This window comes from Aquarana catesbeiana, linkage group LG03, assembly GCF_042186555.1.
Source record: "Aquarana catesbeiana isolate 2022-GZ linkage group LG03, ASM4218655v1, whole genome shotgun sequence".
Taxonomy (NCBI): Eukaryota; Metazoa; Chordata; class Amphibia; order Anura; family Ranidae; genus Aquarana; species Aquarana catesbeiana.
Window position 1 is genome coordinate 520,711,210 of NC_133326.1, and position 23,833 is coordinate 520,735,042.

General features: G+C 44.3%; 1 protein-coding gene across 2 annotated transcripts in view; it reads right to left on the reverse strand.

Moving 5' to 3' along the window:
* Positions 1-23,833, reverse strand: part of LOC141132615 (NAD-dependent protein deacetylase sirtuin-3-like) — an 86,921-nt gene that overhangs the window by 41,209 nt on the left and 21,879 nt on the right. For both annotated transcript variants that reach the window (XM_073621212.1, XM_073621211.1), the window contains exons 2-4: positions 13,678-13,877; positions 10,234-10,480; positions 612-794 (exon numbers count right to left, since the gene is read on the reverse strand). In XM_073621212.1, the coding sequence (XP_073477313.1) occupies positions 612-794; positions 10,234-10,469 (419 nt within the window). In that variant the 5' untranslated portion in view covers positions 10,470-10,480; positions 13,678-13,877. The remainder of the gene's footprint in view (positions 1-611; positions 795-10,233; positions 10,481-13,677; positions 13,878-23,833) is intronic.

The following is a 23,833-nucleotide window of genomic DNA, read 5'->3' on the forward strand; positions in this document are numbered from 1 at the left end:
AAATAAATCAAAGGATATGTGAAAAACCTAAATATGGTGTCAAAAATACTCTCAAAAGTATCTAGTGCAGTAAAGACAGGGCCTTGCTCATCTACGTATGAAGCGTTATGAAAATTTGGTTCTCAGTTCCCACACAATTTGGTCAATTCTTCTTGGATTATCTAAGGTTACAATGTAAAATAACTTCAGAAAATACACCATTTGTTGCCAAGGGAGGAAAGCTTTACTTTTTGTTCAAATCTGCTACAAAGTGCAATTGTACAGTAAATGGCTACCACTCCTAGCTTAATTTCCTGTCAACAAGTGGCATCCAGAACCACCTGTTATAAGCAGCTGAGAGCTGCAATTATTGGGTGATAGCATCCTTATGTCAGTCATGGTCAGAAGACCAGGTAACATTTTTATAAGTGGCTCTCTGTGGGTAGCATGAAACTGTCCCTCACTGCCTCAGAGCCTCAAAAGACAACACAGTGATGGATAATCAAATTCTGTGTCCACAGTGGAACCATGGTTGCCGGGCCACAGCAGGTTGAACCCCATGGGTAAATTCAGATGTAGAAAGAAGCTTAGAACAGCATTTTACAGCACAGAAAATCTGCCACATAACCCACCTAAAATCCGGAATGCCACTTGGTGTACTTATTCCAGCTCCAGCCATAATGATTATTTTCTTACAAACATTCTTCAAAATTAGATCAGCAACATCTATCAAAGTGTTACATTTTAGAGGAGATTGCACATCTTTTGTTTCAGGGTTTTTCCGTCCTAGTGTTGACTTGCCTGGTGGAAGTGTTCTAGGGAAAATAAACATGTTAGAGCAGAGAAGCATTTGTAAGGAAGGAAGGAAGGAAGGAAGGAAGGAAGGAAAGAAACTTAAAAAGGCAAAAAGCAAAGTATATCTAGTATCCTGTACACTGCTGCATCTCCAGCCCTCTTGGGTCCGGTGCCGTGGTTTAGATGTGACTTCATATGATTATATATTTTTATACATTATCTATACACACACATTCATATATGTTCATTTGCTCTCTTCCCAGGACTCCTTTTTCAGGCCCTAGTATCCGTGGCTTTGATCTATTCAGCAGGGGCGGACTGATAACTCATGGGGCCCCCAGGCAATGGGAGATTATGGGGCCCTCGGGCAAGAGATTATGGGGCCACACAGTATATACACACACACATACATACATACATACATACATACATACATACATACATACATACATACATACATACATACATACATACATACACACACATATATACACACAGTATACACAGACAGAGGAAAAAAAAAAAAAAAACACCACACAGATTTATACATACTGTCCCTGGTTTTACTGAGGCTGGCAACCCTGATGGGGCCCCCTAGTGGCCCAGAGCCCTCGGGCAGTGCCAGAGTGGCTCAATGGTCAGTCCACCCCTGCTATTCAGGGACCTCCTCTATAAACCCCAAGCCCCCTTCATCTTCCTCTGGGGGCAGGTTGTAGTCCCTTTTTTTTTTTTTTTTTTTTTTTTTTTTACATTTCCATCGTAGATGCCCATTGTAAGCATTTACAATGCGGGCAGGGCTACCAGAGACCCCATGCGACAGCGTTTAAAAAAAAGGAACGTGGATTTTTTCATGTATATACAAATGAAGATGATGTGAGTTGCTAATATATATGGCTTTCCCATGTCTGTATACCATTGGATAGATGCATTAATTTACTTTTGACTATCTGTATTTGAATTTTATAGACTATATACATCCTGATATCCCCTGATGGAGACAATTCATCTCTGAAATGCGTTGGTATAGGATATTGTATCACCATGTTGTATACCTTTATTCTCAAGTATTCATGACCATGTTCAGTACTTTATGTATACCAGGGATATGCAATTAGCGGACCTCCAGCTGTTGCAGAACTACAAGTCCCATGAGGCATAGCAAGACTCTGACAGCCACAAGCATTACACCCAGAGGCAGAGGAATGATGGGACTTGTAGTTTTACAACAGCTGGAGGTCCGCTAATTGCATATCCCTGATGATACCTTTAATAAATATTAAAGCCGTCGCTTCTAGCGGTTTGAAAGGCGATTTAGCGAGTCCCTGAAGAACCAAAGATAAATCCCACTTGGGAAAAAACAGGAGGCCTAGGCCTAATTTTTGCCATAGCCTAAAAAAAAATAAAATATATATACATATACACACACACACACACACACACACATATACACACATACATACACTGACTATCAAGGAGTCCGGGTCTTTTCCAAAAAAAGACCTGATAATGCAGCTACCTGCATCGAGAGTACTTGCTGCTAAACCTGTCTTCACTCCAACTAAAATAGTGCGAAACGAAGTTAAAAGTTCTTGCTGAAACACCAGGAATCGTAACACATCCAGACTATGAAGTAAATAGCCCTGGTGACCTTCTTCCTACTTGCTAGAAGGGTGTTTTTCTGATACCTCCCTTTTCCTTAGAATTTCTTCCTCAGAAACCAGGTGGTTAGATTGAGGTACACTGGATCTGGATGGAGAATCTGACCCTGACCCAGAAGGTCCTCCCTGATTGGTAATCTCCAGGGAAGTTTTGCTGAGAGATTCAATAGGGTTGAGAACCAGGGTCTCTTTGACCAATAGGGAGCAATTAGTGAACTCTGCTCTGAACTTTGTCAACACTCTTGGTATTAACTGAAAACGGGGGGAAAGTGTAAGACAGGGGGAAGTCCCATTTGTGGGCTAACGCGTCCAGTCCAAGTGCTTGATCCCGTCTCTGGAGAGAGATGAAGGCCGATGTTTTTGCATTTATTTAGTTTGCAAAGAGGCACCTGAGGAAGGCCCCAACTCTCGGTGATCATCTCGAATAACTCTTGGTTTAAATGACCATTCCGCCTCCCTTACTTCCCTTCTGCTGAGAAGGTCTGCTCGGGTGTTTTCTGTGCCTTTCAGATGGACTGCGGACAGCAAGGCCAAATTGTCCTCTGCCCAACTCAGTATTTGAGGAGCTAGTTCCATCAGGGTCTTGCTCCTTGTGCCCCCCTGCTTTGTTAGGTATAATATTCGTCATGTTGTCCGACAACACCTGGGCATCCTTACTGAAACCTCCGTGTTGGTTTGAAGTGTTCTTAGAGCCAACTGCATTTTTTATACCTTCCTTTCTACCTGTGGGAGGAAGATTCTTTGTTCTACTGAATCCATTTTGTATCCCAGAAACCTCACTTATTGAGATGTTATCAGATTTGATTTCTGGAGATTCAAAAGCCAACCTAGGCTGCTTAGATGCCCCTGGGTTACTTGCAGATTGACCACTACCTGATCTTTTGTTTGTGCAAACAGAAGTAGATCGTCCAGATAAGGCACTATTGAGATCCCCTTCAGTCTCTGGGACTCCAGAGCCTCTCCCATCACTTTTGTGAACACTCTGGGAGAGGAAGAAAGGCCGAAGGGCAGCGCCCTGAATTGAAGGTACCAAATCCCCCCCCAAATTGACTGCTAGTTACAGAAACTTCTGCGATGTAGTTGAAATTGGTATATGGAGATAAGCATCCCTCAGGTCGATGGATGCCATGTAACAGTTGGGAGCGAGTAAATACTTCAGAGAAAATAGTGTCCATCCGGAACCTTTTGTACTTTATAGATTGGTTCAGAATCTTCAGGTTGAGAATCAGATGAAGTTTCCCAGATGGTTTCTTGATCAAGAAAATGTGGGAGTAAAAACCCCTCCCTTCTTGGTCCTTCGGGACTTGGGAAATAACACCCATCAGTTCTCTCAGAAGAGACATCATCGCCAGGGCTTTTTCCTGACCCCTCGGAAGGCTTGTAATGTAAAACCGGCTTGGGGGTGTCTGAAAATTCTAGCCGATAGCCCGTTCTGAATCTAATCAGTCAAGGCTTTTTCTCCAACCCGGCAGGAAGGCCTGCAACCTCCCACCTACTGGTAGATAGTCGTCATTGCTTTGAGGTTTGCTGGGGGGGGGTGATGGGGTGTCTAAAGAGCACCCCTCCTCTGCCTCTCCCCCTTTGAGGATTCCAGGGTCTTTTCTGGGTCTTATCTTTTTCTTTATGGGCTTGCTGAAAAGGACAAAAATTCTTCCTTTGCTGCACCACTCTTTCTGCAGAAAAGCTTTCTTCTTGTTCGCAGCTCATTCAAGAACGGTCTCTAATTCTGACCCAAACATCAGATCTCTTGTAAATGGAATTCTGCACAACTTTACTTTTGAAGCGGATTCCCCTGACCAGGTCTTAAGCCAAAGAGCCCTCCTGGCTGAATTAACTAGGGCTGAAGATCTGGCCGACATCCTGATGGATTCCGCCAAAGCGTCTGCCATGTATTTGACCATTCTTAAAAGGGTAGGGAAGGACTCTAGCAAATCTTTCCTAGAGGTGCCTGCTACCACATGGCCTTTAAGCTGTTCCAGCCAGCATTCCGTGTTTCTGGCTACTACTGTAGCGGCCATCGCCGGCTTTAGGTTAGATAAGGACAGGGTCGATCCTAGGGTCACAGACGCCTGGGTGCAGAAATATTTCTGGCGCCCCCAACTGGGCGTGGTCATCTTACTAACTCCTCCCCTTTACAAATGTTTCTATGGCAACGACTCACAGAGATGCTCTCCTAAGGAGTCTTCGTTACCCTGGGATCCTCCCAGAATCTCTTAACAATAAACAAAATACAGGAGGAGAAGCAGAGTTCTCTAATGGGACCTGGAGGGGGGGGGGGGGGGGTCTCTCTAATGGACACAGAGAGGGCCTCTGTTAGAGCGTTAGAAAGAGCCCCCAGACATACTGCAGGAGACGGTCAGAGACTGCAGAAATGATACAAGAGATCAATGCAGGATCATCAGTGCCCACCAATTGTAGCCTTACCAGTGCCCACCAATTGTAGCCTACCAGTGCCCACCAACTGCAGCCTACCAGTGTCCTTAGATGGATCACACAGAGCGATCTTCTGCTGTCACGGAGCTTGGATTCAAACTCGCAGGCTCCTATGATACACGTCACACTGATTCAATTTCATGGTATTGGATCGTCTATTACAGGAGCACGGTCTAGGAGGCGGGACTTTGTTACAGCGCCACCGGGCATTTCAGGAAGCTCAGTGCAGTATGTGTGACCAGGGCTGGTGCAAGGATTTTTGTCTACACAGGCAAAGGTGTATTTTGGTGCCCCCCCCCCCCCCACACCCTTCCTTCCACAATGAAATTCCCCTTTACATCAAAGTCCCCAACATTTCCGCCTTACAATCAAGGTTCTCAGTGCCCCTCTTACATCAGAATCAGCAGAGTTCACAAATCACAGCGGCCCTTTCCCATGTGATCAGCTGTGTTCAATCACCCATCAATGCCCGTCAGTGCAGCCACATCAGTGAAGGAGAAAAATAAACTTATTTGCAAAATTTTATAATAGAAACTAAGAAACTTATTTTTTTTTTTAAAAACATTCTTTCATTCGTTTTGCAAAAAAAAAAAAAAAAAAAAAAAAATCAAATACCACCAAAAGAAAGCTCTATTTGTGGGAAAAGAAAGGATAACAATTTCATATGGGTACAGTGTTGCAATTGTCAAAGTGTGACAGCGCTGAAATCTAAAAATTGGCCTGGGCGGTAATGGGGGTGTAAGTGCCTGGTATTGAAGTCTTTAATACATGTAACTTCCACAGTCCTAGCACAATAAATATGCATAAAACATACATTTCATCTGCTTACCACAAAACATGACATCTTAAGCTTATGAGGTGACATGCGTTTGTCATCTGCTGGATATTTGCAGCCACTTTGCTCAAAGATCAACACTGCAGGTAGAGTAACTTTCTCCCAAGAGTGGCCTTTCACCACTCCGTCTGCTCCGGTAATAGGCACCAGGTACTCTGCATGCCCAGTCTGATATAGTTCATTACCAGGACAAACAATTTGTTGCTTTATCCTAGTAAAATCTGATGTCAGTACATTACTTTTAATGAAGCAGCGCAGAATGTCCTGGTAATACACTATAGTGTGCTTTATCAGATTCAGTGTGAACGGAGGGCTAAGAGGTACATTTTTTGGTAAGCAGGTGATATGTCTTGGTAATGGTACCACGCTGATCCCACTCCTGTGACTGCTGGTACCTCCCCCAGGTCTTACTCGGCTCCTCCCCCTCATCCCACATGCCACCAGTTCAGCGGCGATTGTCATCTTTGTACTGGACTGGTGGATGGGAACCCCTGTTAATTGCAGGGGGCTGGAGCCTGTCTGGAGGGAGAGAAGCAGTGGAAAAAAAAGGCAGTCTTATGCCTGTTACCTGGGAGGGAGGAGGAGTAGCAGATTGAAGAGCAGATGCAGAGGCATAACTATAACCTTCAGGGCCCCAGTGCAAGAAACCATGAAGGGCCCCTGACTTGTAGTATGTGGGGAGGTATTGTGAAAGGATGGGAGGGCAGTGTGATGGGTCAGTATGACAGGGTATTTTGACAGGAGGGGGGCAGTGTGACCAAAGAAGGGTATCTGGAAAGTGTGACCGGAGGGGGGCAGTGCGACAAGAAGGAGCAGTACGATGGGGGCAGTGCGACAAGAAGGAGCAGTACGATGGGGGCAGTGCAACAAGAAGGAGCAGTACGATGGGGGCAGTGTGACAGCAAAAGGATACCTGGGAAGTATGACAAAAGGGGGGCTGTGTAACAAGAGGGGGCAGTATGACGAGAGTAGTGTGACAGGAGGGGGTAAATATGACAGAAGGGGCAGTGTGAAGAGGGGGCAGAATGATGGAGAGGCAGTATGACAGGGGGGTGTTGTGCCAAGGGGGCAGTGTGACAGGAGGGGGGCAGTATGACAAGGGGGTATTGTGCCAAGGGGGCAGTGTCACAGCTGGGGGGGGGGTCAGTGTCACAGGTGGAGGGTCAGTGTCACAAGTGGGGGCACAGGTGGGGGCCAGTCAGTGTCACAGGTGGTGGCCAGTCAGTGTCACAGGTGGTGGCCAGTCAGTGTCACAGGTGGTGGCCAGTCAGTGTCACAGGTGGTGGTGGGGGTGTGTCACAGGTGGCGGAACATGTGGGGGGCCAGTGTCACAGATTGGGGGGGGGGGGGGGAAGAGTCACAGGTGGGGGGGCAGTGTCACAGGTGGGGGCTTAGTGTCACAGGTGGGGGGGGGGGGGGTCAGTGTTGGGCTTACCTTACATGAGAAGTCCAAGCAGCAGCCCTTGTACACGCTTCCTTGTCATACCTGCAGGATGTCCCTCCAGCCAGGACAGTTCACTTCCCGAGTGTCAGTGTATACAATGGAGAGGGGAGGGGCCTCTGACCCGAGCATGTATCAGGCAAGAGTGTACAAGCAGAGGGACAAACTAGTGCACTGAATCTGGTGCCCGCTCAGGTCAGAGGCCCCTCCCCTCTCCATTGTATACACTGACACTCAGGAAGTGAACTGTGCTGGATGGAGGGACATCACAGAGCTGCTGATCGCCCCCTCCCAGCCGGCCCAGGAGGTACAGGGGGGAGGTGCGGGGTCTTGGGGGCTCCCACACTGGCAGAATGCCAGGGCGCAAGTGTGACCCTGGTAATTCCGCCACTGGAAACAGCGGCTGAAGTTCTTATCGCGGGCCGCAGGGGGCTGTGCTGCCTGAGCTAGATAAGAAGCGGGGGCAGTAGCAGCGTAACTTTTCTTCAGGGAAAGTCAACCCCGGTTTCAGTGCCCTCCTGGTTCCCTAGCAGCTGCCGGCTCTGTGTGCGACACAAGGAGAGGAGGAGGGAGGGAAGCAGTCTTAAACTTCGGCGCACCCCCCCTCTGCGGCACTGGGGTGCAGAGCACCCGTCCAGGATCGGCCCTGGATAAGGACGAGTCCCAGGCTTTCCTTAATAGTGCGTCTGCTCTTTTGTCCATGGCGTATTTTAAGTACGCCCATGTCCTCAAAATAGATCGGTCCGTCTAAAAGGCGGCATCAACTTTTGGTCTTTTATTCCACACCAACGCTTCATCCTCTTCAAAAAAAAAAAAAAAAAAAAAAAAACCCACACCCACACCCACACCCACATTTTTCTGGATCCTTCCATTCCTTCTGAATTGTATCGGTCAGAACTTTATGGACAGGAAAAACTGTTTTGTTTCCTCTAGCCCCTGATACATTTTGTTATGTAATGACAGCTGGGCTCTCTTCTTGAATTTCCAAAGTGGTATAGACCGCTTTTAGCAAGTCATCCACCTCTTCTAGCGTTAGTTTATATCTAGACGTTCTCCTCTCATCTTCCAATCCATCTTTCTCAATTGTTGAGGGGGAATACGCTCTGTCTTCCTGACTTCAATTAGTCTTGAAGTGGTAGGAGGATGACTGGACTGGGAGCTCTGTTCCTGGCTGGAACGATGGCCCCATTTCTTCATAAGGGAACGCACTGTCCCTAGGGTCTCTTTCTCACTGGAGGAAAAGAGCTCCTTACACTCCTGTGTGGACTCTTCCCTTAACTAAACCAGCGATGCAGGATCTGCAAAGGCCTAGGAGTCCCTTATTGGGTTTTTGCATGAAGGGCATTTTCTTCCTGCGAGACAGGAAAACCCCCAAACCTCTATTAGGGCGAGATACTACTGCAACAGAGAGACAAACCGTGCCCAAAGCATACTCCCCACCATGCCCCAGAGTTTTCCTCCATGCTGAACTGCTAACGTAATGTGTCATCTGAGCAGACAGCTGTTGGCTCTAACCATCACACCATACAAACAACCACCCAGTGAAAAAAGGAAAGAGGTGCCTGGGCGCTTGCATCCACCATCGCTACCGACTCCTCTGAATCCTCCATCACGAGCGCCGTAGCAGACGCCTGTGTGCTCCTTACACGAAGCTCCTCTGGCATCCATTGCTCAGGAGCGGAAGGAAGTCCTGGCCAGATGACCCCCTTCCTCCTGAACCACGTACTGCTACGCCCCGCCAGAAGTTGCAAATTACGTCACCCGCCGCCATGCCGAGACCTGGCATGGACGCTCCATCTGAGCACAGCTGCCCCCCCCCCCCCCCCCCGAGCACCGGGGTGGATGACCACCAGTGGACCCTTACTCCTGCGAGCCAGAGAAGGAATGGGCACCGGAGCACCCCCCCCCCCCCCTCGTGTGGGAGGGAGCTGGGCTGATGACAGACAGAAAAAAAAAAAAAAAAAAAAAAAAAAAAAAAAAAAAAGGACTCTAGCAGTGCTTCCACCATGGCAGAGGAAACACTACAAACTGATGGCATGGTGGAAGCAGCCGATTTTAGAGGGGCGTTGTCATGCAGTGTTTCCTGTTAAGAGGTGGAGCTACGCTCTCTCTTCAAGGTGCTGTCCTGAAAGGCGAAGGGAGAAAAACCAAACACATTTGTAACTGATGGATGACAGGACCCGATTCTAAATCAATGTTTAATTCATCCCAAAAGGTCTCAATAGGCTGAAGGTCAGGACTAGTTCTTCCACACCATGTAACTGGCTTTGTGTACAGGGACACAGTTATGCTGGAACAGAAGACAGCCTCTCCACAACTGTAGCTACAAGTATGAGCCCAAATTTTTTTTAAATATCTTTGTACTGTATGCTGCAGCATTAAACTTTACCCTGCACTAAAGAAACTATTTGGGTGAGGGTCCACATACTTGTGTATCTGCATGCACCTTTGGAGCCAAGCCCCCTTTATGTTCCTGAGGAGACACAAAGGCTAAGCTCTCACCTTTGGGTTTCATGGATTTTACCAAATGTATCAGAGCACCACAACAGCTAACAGAGATCTAGGAAGAGGAGGGCAAGAGCCGAAAGTATGAATAAAGTCAAGCAAACATGACTACATCCAGAGTTTCGAGGCTAAACACACACATACACACACACACACACACACACAGGAGGACCATCTTAATGTTGAAAAGCCCCAAGCACTATAACCAAACAGTAATAATAAACTTTGAATAATTTAGAGATACCCAATATTTCTTTAAGAAGAAGCTTTAACCCCTTTGATGTTTCAACCCTAGTCCCTTTAGTTAGATCTGCAATGATCTGTTATCTCCCCACTCCCCTTGCAGTCCATAGCTATTCCACATTGAGGTTGAACATCACTAGTCACATGACCCATTACATGAAAGCTATTAAGCATACATGACGCCCTTCTTGTCCATATTTCTTTACAATTCTAATTCCCATGGCTTGAAGGTTAATAGTGGAGATACTCTCAGAAATCAAATCACATAAGTATGCAGCAATGGAATATGTTCACCCCAGTCTGTAAAACTTTCCCAAAATAAAATATTTGGTTGTCAACCTCACCTGGTGTGACCTCGCTTATCAGCCACAGAAAGCTGATTAATACTTGTTGTTAAAATGTCCTCTGGCAGAGAAATAGGATTAATTGGCGTTTTTGATGTTGTGGATTTTTGCCTGCTAGACGTGACTGAAAGTGCTGTACTAGAAGAGGAAGTTGAAGGTTTTCCTGGCTTACTCCATTTGTCAATGTACTCTGTAGCCATTTTTGGTGACTGGAGAACAGATGCAGCACTTTTCATAGCTTTGGATACTGGTTAAAAAAAAAAGAAAGGAGAGAGAACAGAAATCAGTCCAAAATTGTTTATTATAAGAAAGCTAGGTTATTAAATCATCATGGTGAATGGGTGGCCTGATATCTGCAACCACACTATGCAATACCAAGGGATCAATACTGACCAAATCCAGAGAGGGATGATCAAAGTGGAACCTTCTTTTTTATATCATGCAGTGAAGAGTTGATATGGTGTGGGGGGGCACTTTGGATGCCTTCAGCTGCCATTGTGCTTATCGCTAGGTGTTCAATGTGTCCCATGTGCCTTTAGGGAGTGGTCTCTCTCCAGACAAGCCTGCCCTCAATTTATCCACTGCTATATATGCTTCAACTTGGAGACTCTTAAAACTACAGAAGTGGGACTGTAGTACAGAGGAACCTTGACATGGGTACTTCAGTTTCCACATATATTTGCAAATGTGTGCAACTAAACCCTCTGTATTTAAGTATTTATGATTAAGCGTTATTTGACCTTTTGACCTCTTTTCGCATAGCAGGGGCCATCTTGCCAGGTGAGGAAATGCCCATTTGTGCACAATGTGGGGAAGATTGCAGTGACTCACAATGGACACAATATTTGGATATTTGAATGAATGGGGCATTTTTCACAATCTCTTCACGAAGGATTGAATCATGTATGGGGTTTATGCATGCTTCGACTGAAGTGAAGAGGAACACACAGGGGGGGGGGGGAGAGAAACCAAATTAATGCTCAAACAGAAGTATAAAGTATAAGTATAAACCAATTGACAATGTCAGCAGGCCAACGCATTTCAGGGATGCATCCTCTTCCTTAGAGAGATGAGCTGAGGAAGGGGATGTGTCCCCAAAACGTGTTAGCTTGCCAACATCGCCTATTGTATATCTGGATCGAAAAAACAGACATGCATGTGTCCCCTGGCTCCTGCATGCATGTCTGTTTTTTTCGATCCAGATATATTCTATCTGAGGCCATGAAGTTGTGTGGCATTAGCCAGCTGCTGAACCTACTGTTCTGGTCTTTTTTTACCATCTACAGCCACTTTAGCGTATGGTTCCTTATAGCAGCAAACTAACAGTCATCCCGGCAGTTATTGGTTCCTCCCTTGTGTTTAGGAGATATAGAAGGCATTGTATGCTGCACATGACCAGCATCCCCTGAGGAAGCCCGTTCTATGGCCGAAACATGTTGGGAATCCATCATTGCTGTATTGTTGCACATACAGTGGGGATGGAAAGTATTCAGACCCCCTTAAATTTTTTACTCCTTGTTATATTTCAGCCATTTGCTAAAATCATTTAAGTTCATTTTTTTCCTCATTAATGTACACACAGCACCCCATATTGACAGAAAAACCACAGAATTGTCGTCATTTTTTGCAGATGTATTAAAAAAAGAAAAAACTGAAATATCACATGGTCCTAAGTATTCAGACCCTTTGCTCAGTATGAGTCTTTTTGGGAAAGATGCAACAAGTTTTTCACACCTGGATTTGGGGATCCTCTGCCATTCCTCCTTGCAGATCCTCTCCAGTTCTGTCAGGTTGGATGGTAAACGTTGGTGGACAGCCATTTTTTAGGTCTCTCCAGAGAAGCTCAATTGGATTTAGGTCAGGGCTCTGGCTAGGCCATTCAAGAACAGTCACGGAGTTGTTGTGAAGCCACTCCTTCGTTATTTTAGCTGTGTGCTTAGGGTCATTGTCTTGTTAGAAGGTAAACCTTCGGCCCAGTCTGAGGTCCTGAGCAGTCTGGAGAAGGTTTTCGTCCAGGATATCCCTGTACTTGGCCGCATTCATCTTTCCATCGATTGCAACCAGTCGTCTTGTCCCTGCAGCTGAAAAACACCCGCACAGCATGATGCTGCCACCATCGTGTTTCACTGTTAGGACTGTATTGGACAGGTGATGAGCAGTGCCTGGTTTTCTCCACACATACCGCTTAAAATTAAGGCCAAAAAGTTCTATCTTGGTCTCATCAGACCAGAGAATCTTATTTCTCACCATCTTGGAGTCCTTCAGGTGTTTGAAAACTCCATGCGGGCTTTCATGTGTCTTGCACTGAGGAGAGGCTTCCGTCGGGCCACTCTGCCATAAAGCCCTGACTGGTGGAGGGATGCAGTGATAATTGACTTTCTACAACTTTCTCCCATCTCCCGACTGCATCTCTGGAGCTCAGCCACAGTGATCTTTGGGTTCTTCTTTACCTCCCTCACCAAGGCTCTTCTACCCCGATAGCTCAGTTTGGCCGGACGGCTAGCTCTAGGAAGGGTTCTGGTCGTCCCAAACGTCTTCCATTTAAGGATTATGGAGACCACTGTGCTCTTAGGAACCTTAAGTGCAGCAGAAATTTTTTTGTAACCTTGGCCAGATCTGTGCCTTGCCACAATTCTGTCTCTGAGCTCTTCAGGCAGTTCCTTTGACCTCATGATTCTCATTTGCTCTGACATGCACTGTGAGCTGTAAGGTCTTATATAGACAGGTGTGGGTTTCCTAATCAAGTCCAATCAGTATAATCAAACACAGCTGGACTCAAATGAAGGTGTAGAACCATCGCAAGGATGATCAAAGGAAATGGACAGCACCTGAGTTAAATATATGAGTCTCACAGCAAAGGGTCTGAATACTTAGGACCATGTGATATTTTAGTTTTTCTTTTTTAATAAATCTGCAAAAATGTCAACAATTCTGTGTTTTTCTGTCAATATGGGGTGCGGTGTGTACATTAATGAGGACAAAAATGAACTTAAATGATTTTAGCAAATGGTTGCAATATAACAAAGAGTGAAAAATTTAAGGGGGTCTGAATATTTTCCGTCCCCACTGTATATATTACTGTACTAGCCAGTATTGTACCTCCTTTCCCTTTTTCTCTTTTAAATATACAAAATTCTTATTTTGTTAATCAAAATAAAATAATTTTTTTATACTATATTTGATATTGTTTCCAATCACTTGCACCTCTAAAGTCCCATTCTCGTGCTCTTTACTATCTAAGGTTTTGGTAAGGCAGATTCTATCTGGAGACCAGGTTGCTTCTGTTGTGTTCACCGCTTAGCTAAGCCAATGTGCTCTGGTATGCAAGAATAGTCAAACATTTGTTTAAAAACTTAAAACATGGGGAAAGAAAAAAAAAAAAAAAAAAAAAAAAAACTCCAGGTAAAATAAAATGAACCATTACAGTTCCCTGTAGCTGCCTACCTAGAGCAGCCCCTGAGAGAGGATAGGCCCAGATAAAATGTGACAGGAGGGAGTGAAGAGTTACTGTTTTGTATTCAGCTTCGTGTTGACTTCTTCCAGCACACACTTTTCAGGGCAAAGCTGTTGAGCTGCAAAATCCTTAGGAATTGTTCCAAAATGTTGAACTCTTGTATCTCTGCCACTGACTACAGCAAAGGGACCTATAGAGAGCCAAGAAAGAAAAAAAAAAAAAGTTAAACTCTTTTGTGAAAAGGCTTTTCCCAGTGAAAAGAGGTTTTAAAATGGTCACCTTTTGACAGAGGTAATGACTAATATATTTAGTCTCTTCCCTCTTGTAGTAGAGAGAATAGCTATGTTAATAAAAGGACACAGCTGTAGGCATTTTATGGCCTTCTGGAAGGGGAAGCTTAGAGGAGGAAACCAAAAGAAATGAGGGTGGGGGTGGGGGGGGGGGTAAGATGCAACTTAGGGTCTGTAACTATAGCAGAATCAATGCAGATAAAGCTGCAGCCATCCCTCTAGCCCTTATCCTTCTAGGCAGGGGTCTCAAAACTTTATAAACAAAGGGCCAGTTTACTGTCCTTTAGACTTTAGTGGGGCTGGACTGCGGCCACCAGGAGTAGATTGTGCCTCAGACTTGATTGTCAGTGGGCGTAAAACAACAAAGCATCCCTGTGGCCAGTAGGAGGTGGAATAGTGCCCCTTCATTGGTATTAGCTGGTGGAATTGATGTCAGTAGGAGGAATAGCATGGGGGAGTGGGAGGAATATTCCCAGAGGAAGTGGTTATGCCCCATCATTGGTGTCACAGGGAGGAATCATGCTCCACTGTTGGTATCAGTTGAGAATAGTGCCTCATATCAGTGGAAGGAGTAGTGTCCCAAGGGTTGGATGAAGGCAAGCAAAGGGCCGCATCCAGCCTGTGGGCCACAGCTTGGAGGAGAACAACATTCTAAACTATATACAGGCTAGATCCCTATTCTATTGTTTCTTAGTAGTGCTGGAGTGTTAGACTACTATGCAGCTGTGTGTACTTTCCAATTAAAATGTTTTATGTATTTGTATTATCTTTGTAGCGGTACCCCTGTAGGAGCTAAGAACTGTAGTTTGTCACCCTACCCAGCCTTGCATTCACTCTCAGGCACTCCAAAACATAAAAGCAGTTATTAAACTGTTTTTTTGTTTTATTGAGGGGTACAACTTGGATGGGAATAGGAGATATGGGATGCCCAACATGAATAGATAGACATAGCAATTTGTTTTGGAACAACCATGTACACTCCTTCAGCTTCCTTCTGCACAACTTGCTTGAAGCTTCCACTTCTCACTCCACCAGCACATCACTTGCTGCAGACTGCTTCTTCTGACCAACTCCAGCACATCACTTGGTTTCCCAGGGACAGCAAGCGCTATTTGTTGGTGAGGCTTGACACTGACTCAGCCAGGCCTCAGAAAATGCCCTTTGCAGGCTGGGACCATAGACCCCACAGGTGTAGCAGAAAAGTCCCTGTGCTAGCCTCCATATCTATGGCTACTGATCCCAGTTTGTCCTCTTCAGGCCCTGCCAGCCCTCCTGGCTGCAAATGCCTAGTTCCACCACAGTCCACTATTCTGGGTCTGCACCCATCTCAGACTGCAAGCTCCCAGTCTTCTCAGGCGTGCCTTCCCAGTCCTTCTGACTGGGCCTCACTCACCAGCGACCAGTTGTCCTCCTTGGAGTCTCTTAGCATTGCTCTCTCCCGCTGTCCTCTTGTCCCTCCAGTCCAGGACCTCTTCATGTGTCCTTAAAAGGTGGTCCCGACTGCACCCGAGCCAAGGCCCAAGGTCACACCCCCCCCAGACCGGGAAGCTCCCTCCAAGGCCCCGACAGCCTCCACACTCTCATTCTAGCTCTTCCACCTGACCACTCCTTCCCAGCTGGGCTGACCCTGGATATTTAAGGAGGCCTGCCCCCTGCCAATCCAGGTTGGGGATTGGTTAGGGCTCCCCAAAACATCCCAGGCAGCGCCACCTCTCTTCTTTCTAGATCTTTCTAGCAAACTCTGGAAATTAGAGGGAGGTCTCAGTGATGCTGCCTGTGAGTCACCAGCTGCTACTCTGAGCCTATCCCAGCCCAGATCATATCAAAACAAAACAAACAGGCTTGGCTGCCAGCCAGGCCTGCCTAAATTTACCTAGTAAATAGTAAGTGCTTGTTTATAATAGAAAAATGAGCCGGCAACCCAATAGCCTCTTCTATACAGGATTTTATTAGAACAGTAATGAACAATCCAGCATAATGCTAATGTGTTTACGCCGATGCCTTCCTCATGCTATGGCCGAAACACGTTAGCATTATGCTGAATCGTTCATTGCTGTTGTGCTAATAAAATCCTGTAAAAAAGAAGCCATTTGGTTGCCGGCTCATTTTGCTATTATGGACTTCTAGTGAACGACATGGCCAGTGCACCAATCTGCTCCTTAACCTTTAATATACTGGTAGAGCTTGGGTGAGTGTTTTGTGCTTAAGTGCTTGTTTACTCTTGCTTTGAAAAATCAAAGCAGCTGTGCAGAAAACGATCAGCCAAAAAGCAGATGCATCCTTCTACAATCACTGATGCCGACGTCAGAATACAATAACCAGGGCTTTTTTTCTCAAGCAATAGGTGCTGGAACTTAACCACTGCCCCACAAACCCCTCCCCCCACACACACCCTCCAAATCACATCAAATAGTGGGTGTGGTCAGTCAAATTTCACGAAAACAGTAAGAGGGTCTTAAAGGGGCATTAAATACTAGGATTGCATTACATCCAGAGTGCAGAGCTATCACTTGTAAACACAGAAACCAGACTTCTGTGTTTACAAGTAATTGTGGTGAGCAGGCACCAAAGGGTCTGAGCCAGAGGTGGTTCCACCAAGTTCCCCCAGAAAAAAAGCCCTGACAATAACATAACGCAGTGCGAGATTCATCCATCTGCGCTGCTTAAGCTGGCCATACATAGGTCCATTTTTCAGTTGAACTGAACCAATTACCCCATCCACACATTCGATGCAGGACTCCTCCCCACTGTATCATTGTATTCTGACAGAGGGAAGACTCCCTTGCAGAAAAAAAACAAATCAGCGCCGCAGTGCTGAACAAGCGATAATATACAGACAAGGCAATTGAACAGAAGTCGATCAGTAGATTGACTTCTATTCAACCAGTCTAGCCACACATGGATTGAAATACAACTGGTCCCTGCCAAACCAGCTGAATTTCAATTGTGTATGGCCAGCCCTAGCATGAACAGAGGAATTCAGTTAGGCTGAATGAAAAAGCCTGTGTATAGCCAACACAACTCCAAAGGCCCGTGCACACTGTCAGAAAATCTGAAGATAAATTTTGTCCGATCTGCTGATTTTCTGATCGTTAGTATGCTGCTTTTGACAGCCGATTACGAATTTTCGTCAGACAAAAACTGGTGGCGCAGGCTTGAAAATGTTTGATGTGACCACAGTGTCCGATTTTCTTTTCAATAGTACAGTTTTCAGACAAAAAAAAAAATAAAAAATCTGAAGAGCAAGACTAGGCATGCTCAGATATGAAAGAACACATACAAAACAATTCTTTCATCAGAATTCTGTCATCAGAATTTTCTGATGGTTAATAATATATATATATATATTTGAAATAATGACTTAGAGTTCTACTTAAATTGTTTGTGCTTTTTCTCTTCTGTGTACGTATCAATCTGTATCTAGATGGAATTTGGAACTGCTGAATAATCATTACATGTTCGCTGATAAACGCTTTGTACCTTAACCTCATTTGGTAATGCCGATAAGATTACTGCTTGTAGAGCTGCCTATAAAAGGCCTTTGAAAGAAGTAAAGGGTGCAGTCCTCTTTTGCCTCAGACTGTGACACAGACATATCTGACTCCATGTCATCATTCTTATAGAAGCAATAATTTGACAAAGCAATATAAACTTAAAAGCAACTTGTTTAAGAGTTGCCCCTAACATTTTTGGAGCCCGAACAGGGACTCACCAAGTTGCTACAAGAGGTGGCTGAGCTACGCTGACGGAACGAAAGGACAGGCATTCCGGGAACCACAGATCGAAAACCTGCGCAGGTAAGAAAAAGCTTTATTTTTCTTATATTCTGTGCTCCCCCGATTTGTGCCTATCCGTTCTGTCAGTTATGGTTCTCCTGGTTTTAAAACACCAGCCTCTGTACTGCATATTTTAGTTTATATTGCTGGAATTATTTGTTGTCTGTCTGTCTTGTTGAGCAAGTGAATGAGCCTTGTCAAGGATGGTATGAGTTAGAAGGGGATTGCCGAACTAAGCAACGGAATGCGCCCTTACCTCACATAAGTGAACTTGGGGGGTCTGACGCTTATGCTTAACCTCACATCTAACTCATAAACCATAGACGGGTTGAAAGTATAAGCCCTGTCTGCTCCATAAAGCAGGGATAAGAGTGTATGAGAGGGATCCCAGATACGGGGGGAGAATAAGGTCTCCACAAAGTCCGGAGATCTAGTCGGATACCTGGCCACTTAAAGGAATGCTTGTATATGTTGTAGCTGCATTCTTGTATATGTTGTAGCCGCATTCTGGTTTGTTATTGGGCTAGCATATAAAGTAATTATTTGTTATTGGGCTAGCATATAAAGTAATTCGGTTTCAGAAATCTCATCTAGGAGAGGTTTTTAGTATTCTGGCACCCTAGGAGGAAGGCAACGAGGAACTAGTGTAACTTGGTTAAGTGTTTTATATTGTACACTAAGTGTCCCACATGCTACCTAGGCAGGACTGTCAGAATGGGCCAGCAGAATACAAAACCCCGTCAGGGAATTGTGGCGCATTATACGGTGCCACAGATAATTAAAAACATCTGTGGGAAAGATGAAGCACGGGACTTAAAGGATGTCTTTCGTAAATTTAAGGTGAAAGGAGCAGCGGGTTTAGACCCGGATGTATGCAGTGAAATAAAAAAGGGACAGACAAGGAGAGGTGTTAGAGAAGCAATGGATGCGTCAGGTTCAATGCTTAATTAAGGATTCAAATAGAGCAAAAGAAGAGGGGTGGAAATATAATCCAGACTGTGATGGTTGGGATATGAGAGACAGAAGAACAAAAAATGTTGAAATTTTAAATAATCTTAGTTCAACCATCCCACCCCCATATACTGACATAGAACGTAAACCACACAAGATATATCCAGTACTTGTTGGGAGAATGGGTACCACCAGATTCTTGTGTATTGCTACAATATGCGGATGATTTATTGTTATGCTGCCCGGACAAGGAAACTTGTTTGGATACCACCCTTAATTTGTTGCGATTTTTAGCAAAAAAGGGTTGCAAGGTTAATAGGAACAAATTACAAATGTGTCAGGAAAAGGTTATCTTTTTGGGACATTGTATATCACAGGGTACAAGACATCTCACTGAGGAAAGGGTTCAAGTGATAAAGTGAAAGTGTTACCCCCACGGAATTTCAAACAATTGCGTATGTTTTTAGGTATTGTGTCATATTGTAGACAATGGATACCACATGCTAGCGCTTTGATGCAGCCATTATACGATTGTTTGAAAATTGTACCGTATGTGCTTACAGAAGTAGCTTATGAGTCGTTTGTCACTTTGAAAAAGCTATTAATTTCTCCCCCGGCTATTGGTATTCCAGATTACACTAAGAAATTTAATCTATAGGTTGCTGAGATTACTGGACACGCCACAGGTGTTTTGACACAGGCACATGGAAAACAAAGACCAATCGCTTACTTTTCAGTAGCATTAGATCCAGTGTCCAGAGGTTCACCGTCCTGTGTACGGGCGGTAGATGCAGTGTCAATCATCATTGATAAATCATCAGAGATTGTCCTAGACAATCCAGTTGTAGTGCACACCACACATGACATACATGCAATCTTGTATCAAGTTCAGCCCAAACACATTTCAATGGCCAGACAACTGAGGTTACAGTGTACTTTACTCTTACCTCCAAATGTCACTTTTCAGCGCTGTACAACTTTAAATTTGGCCACCTTCTTGCCTCTTCAGTCACCAGATTTGGCAAGGGGGAATAATAGTGCTAATAAAGAAGGAGATGAGGAAACTGACACCCTTCTGTTTAAAGAGATAGATCAGCACGATTGTTTTCAGCTCATGGAACAGGAGACAATGGGATTCCCACATGTTACAGATACACCGATTTTAAATGCTGAGCACACTTTGTACATAGATGGCAGTAGGTTTGCTGATGACAAGGGTAAATATCACACAGGGTATGCTGTAGTAACTGATACACAGGTGATTGAAGCACAGCCCTTACCAGCCCACATGTCAGCACAGGAAGCAGAATTAAAAGCTTTAGAACAAGCCCTAGAATACTTAAAAGGACGAGAAGGGAATATTTATACTGACTCTGCCTACGCTTATGGTGTAGCGCACGATTATGGCCACATATGGAGGGCTAGAGGTTATCTGACAGCAGCAGGTACACCTGTAAAACATGGAGAAGGGATTAAGAGAGTCCTGAACAATCTTCAAAAGGTTAAACGAGTGGCCATTATGAAGATAGCGGCACACACAAGAGCAAAAACAATTGAGGCAAAAGGAAATGCATTTGCAGATTTGACTGCAAAACAGGCAGCTCTAGGGGAAGGAAGCCCTGAGACCTTAGCAATAGAAGTGAGTATCCCAGAACCAACATGGCAGCAGCTGAGCAAATTACAGGAGCAAGCAGGGGAGAGCGAGAAAGATAAGTGGGCCAGGATGGGAGCAGCACCAGACCTTGACAATGTATGAAGGGAAGGAGGCAAAGTATGCCTACCTGCCTCTCTGTACCCAGCAATGGCAGCGGCAGTTCACCTACCCACACACGTCAGTTCCAATTCCATGTATAGGATTGTGAACCAAGGATGGCTCGCCCCTGGATTCAGTAGTACTGCGAGAAACTACTGTGCAGTCTGCCAAATCTGTCTCCTGAATAACCCAGGACAGAGAGTAAAAACCCCACGAAAACACCAGGTCCGGGCCCAATACCCCTTCCAGAGACTGCAAATTGACTACATACAAATGCCTAAGAGCGGCCCCTTTGAATTTGTCCTCGTGTGTATCGATTTATTTTCAGGTTGGCCTGAAAGCTATCCAGTAAAATCAGCTACAGCTAAAGCCACAGCTAAGAAACTGATCACCGAGTTAATACCTAGGTTTGGTCTTCCTGAAACCATAGAATCAGATAGGGGGACACACTTTACAGGAGAAATCATGCAGAATGTGATGACCATGTTAGGGGTTCAACAAAGTTTCCACACCCCTTACCACCCACAGAGTTCAGGATCAGTGGAAAGAGTAAATGGGACAATAAAGTTGAAAATACAAAAAGCCATGCAAGAGTTAAACAAGCCATGGCCAGAATGCTTGCCTTTGTTCTCCATAAGATACACTCCAACAGGGAAAACAGGATTGTCCCCATATGAAATACTTTTTGGGAATGCACCTAGATTAGGTCTATACTTTCCACAGAGTATGCAATTGCAATGTGATAGTTTGACTGCATATGTAATACAATAACAACAACGTCTAACTAAGATCCACAAAAGGTGTGTATTCTTCTCTTCCAGACCCTAACTCAATAACAGGTACCCATACGCTGCTACCAGGGGATTATGTATATGTAAAGAAACACACCAGAAAGACATTGGAACTCAGGTTCGAAGGTCCTTATCAAGTACTCTTAACCACAGCCACTTCAGTAAAGCTGGAGGGAAAGCCAACCTGGATACACGCATCACACTGCAAGAAACAACCTGAGAAAACGTCATCATGAAATCTCTACTTTTCTATAGTCTGTTTAAACTTGCTTTTGTACAAGTGTATGCCTGGACTCCTGGTATTAGAGTATTTGAGGTAGAGGAAACCGCAAATTTCCAATGGGTAATAGATGACGAAAAAGTAGCAAATGATTCAGGATATGAGATGGATAAGTATTATGATGTAGGTAATTACACTGTTAAAGGACACAGGCGACCATTTCATATAGATGTAGGTATTGCATGGATACAGGCAGACCCACTCTCAGAAGTAACTATAACCTTCCAGTGGAATGACAATATGAGCTTTCCTTTCAATAACAGTAAAAATCATAGGTGCCATAAAATATCCCTTTCACAGACGTGGAAACAAGCCCGGGAACGGGTGGTAGGACAAATGTACCAAATATTAGTCACAATAGCAGGGGGAGAAAATATATCAGAAGGGATGCTTAATCTGACAGATATTACCGTTAATCAATCCAGTACTTTCCTCTGTGCCTGTTGGTGGAGGGAAAAGAGTGATGATGGGTGGTATTGGAATGCACAGTCCTATGGATTTCACATACAAATGGAGGAAGAAGTAACGCCAATAATTGAATCTTCCGTATTAACACCCGTACCAAACACTTGCATAAATGTATCAACATCACAACAGAAAACAAAAATAAAATTCAATATCACCTTTCCCCCCGATACCGGAGTGCAGGTATAAACGAGAATGGTACGACACACTATTGGGACTAACGGGTACAGGGATGGGAATTTTAAACTCGGTCGAAATAGAAGAAATGAACAACAGATGGAAGCATGCAGGGGGACACATAGCTGACAGCTTGACTATCACAAGCAAATGGTTACCCACCACTTTTGAAACCCAACTGCAAGAAATACCCCTATTACAATTTTTGGGAGGGTTAATAAATCACACGATAGGAGCAGAGCTCCAGCTGTGGAATCAAAGTCAACAGTTTGTAAATTTCACACAGTGCACTTTTAACCTCTTATCCTATCATATACAAATAAATAGGGCCAGGACTGAACTACAGTTGGGAAATTATCATACCTGGATGAAATATTTTAAGGGTCTAACTGATGATGGTGTATGGTTCCAAGTAAAAGGGGATAAGATAGAATGTGAGAATAAATGGTGTGTAGGAAGGTTTGAAGCATACCGGGTAGCAGATGTAATGGAAATTCTCTTCAGTCTATGAGGTACATAATCTCACTGACACTACACCCTTTATAATTTCTTTAGACCCACTAAAACAGGTTTTGGAACAGAGTTGTTAAGACAACACATAGAAACACTAGAACATACCCTACAGAATAACCTCGTATCTGCAATAATTGACAAAGATAGACTAGTGCATCTTTCCTCACAGATACAACAGGATACTGCACCACATTGGTGGGATATATTTAGTGGAATGTCTTCTACAGCAACCAATACCTTTCACTGGTTGTTAAGTCCAATGGTAATTATTATAATATTAATATCACTTACAATCACAAATATATGTGTATACAGGAAAATAAATAGGAAAATTAGGAGAATAGACAGGGCATACTGATAAATGTATATTGACATCACCCTACTCCCATAAACTCCTCTTCTTGAATTTAAGATGTGAGCAACACCTGGAGGGATGGGATTTTCCCCTCTGACAACCCGCGGTCAGGGATAGTACTCTAGGAAAAGCTGACTAGAACTTGTTCATGAGGACACAGGGGGAGGGAGAGGATGATGTCAAAGGGGGAAATTGATAGGGTTGAAATAATGACTTAGAGTTCTACTTAAATTGTTTGTGCTTTTTCTCTTCTGTGTACGTATCAATCTGTATCTAGATGGAATTTGGAACTGCTGAATAATCATTACATGTTCGCTGATAAGAAACTCTTTGTACCTTAACCTCATTTGGTAATGCTGATAAGATTACTGCTTGTAGAGCTGCCTATAAAAAGGCCTTTGAAAGAAGTAAAGGGTGCAGTCCTCTTTTGCCTCGGACTGTGACACAGACATATCTGACTCCGTGTCATCATTCTTATAGAAGCAATAATTTGACAAGTTGCCCCTAACAAAATTATATTATATTATATATATATATATATATATATATATATATATATATATATATATATATATATATATATATATATATATCTCTATCTCAATCTCATGCAGCTTTAGTACCATACGATTTCCCACACCCAAAAATGCACTGCGTTTTCAGATGCTTTGGGGTGCCATTAAGAACGAATGTTTGTGGGTGCAAGAATAGGTGCAATTTACACAATTACCGCACCGGTGCAAACCTAGCTCTATACAGCTCTGACAGCAGGTGCATTGATTCATAAGGGCTGGT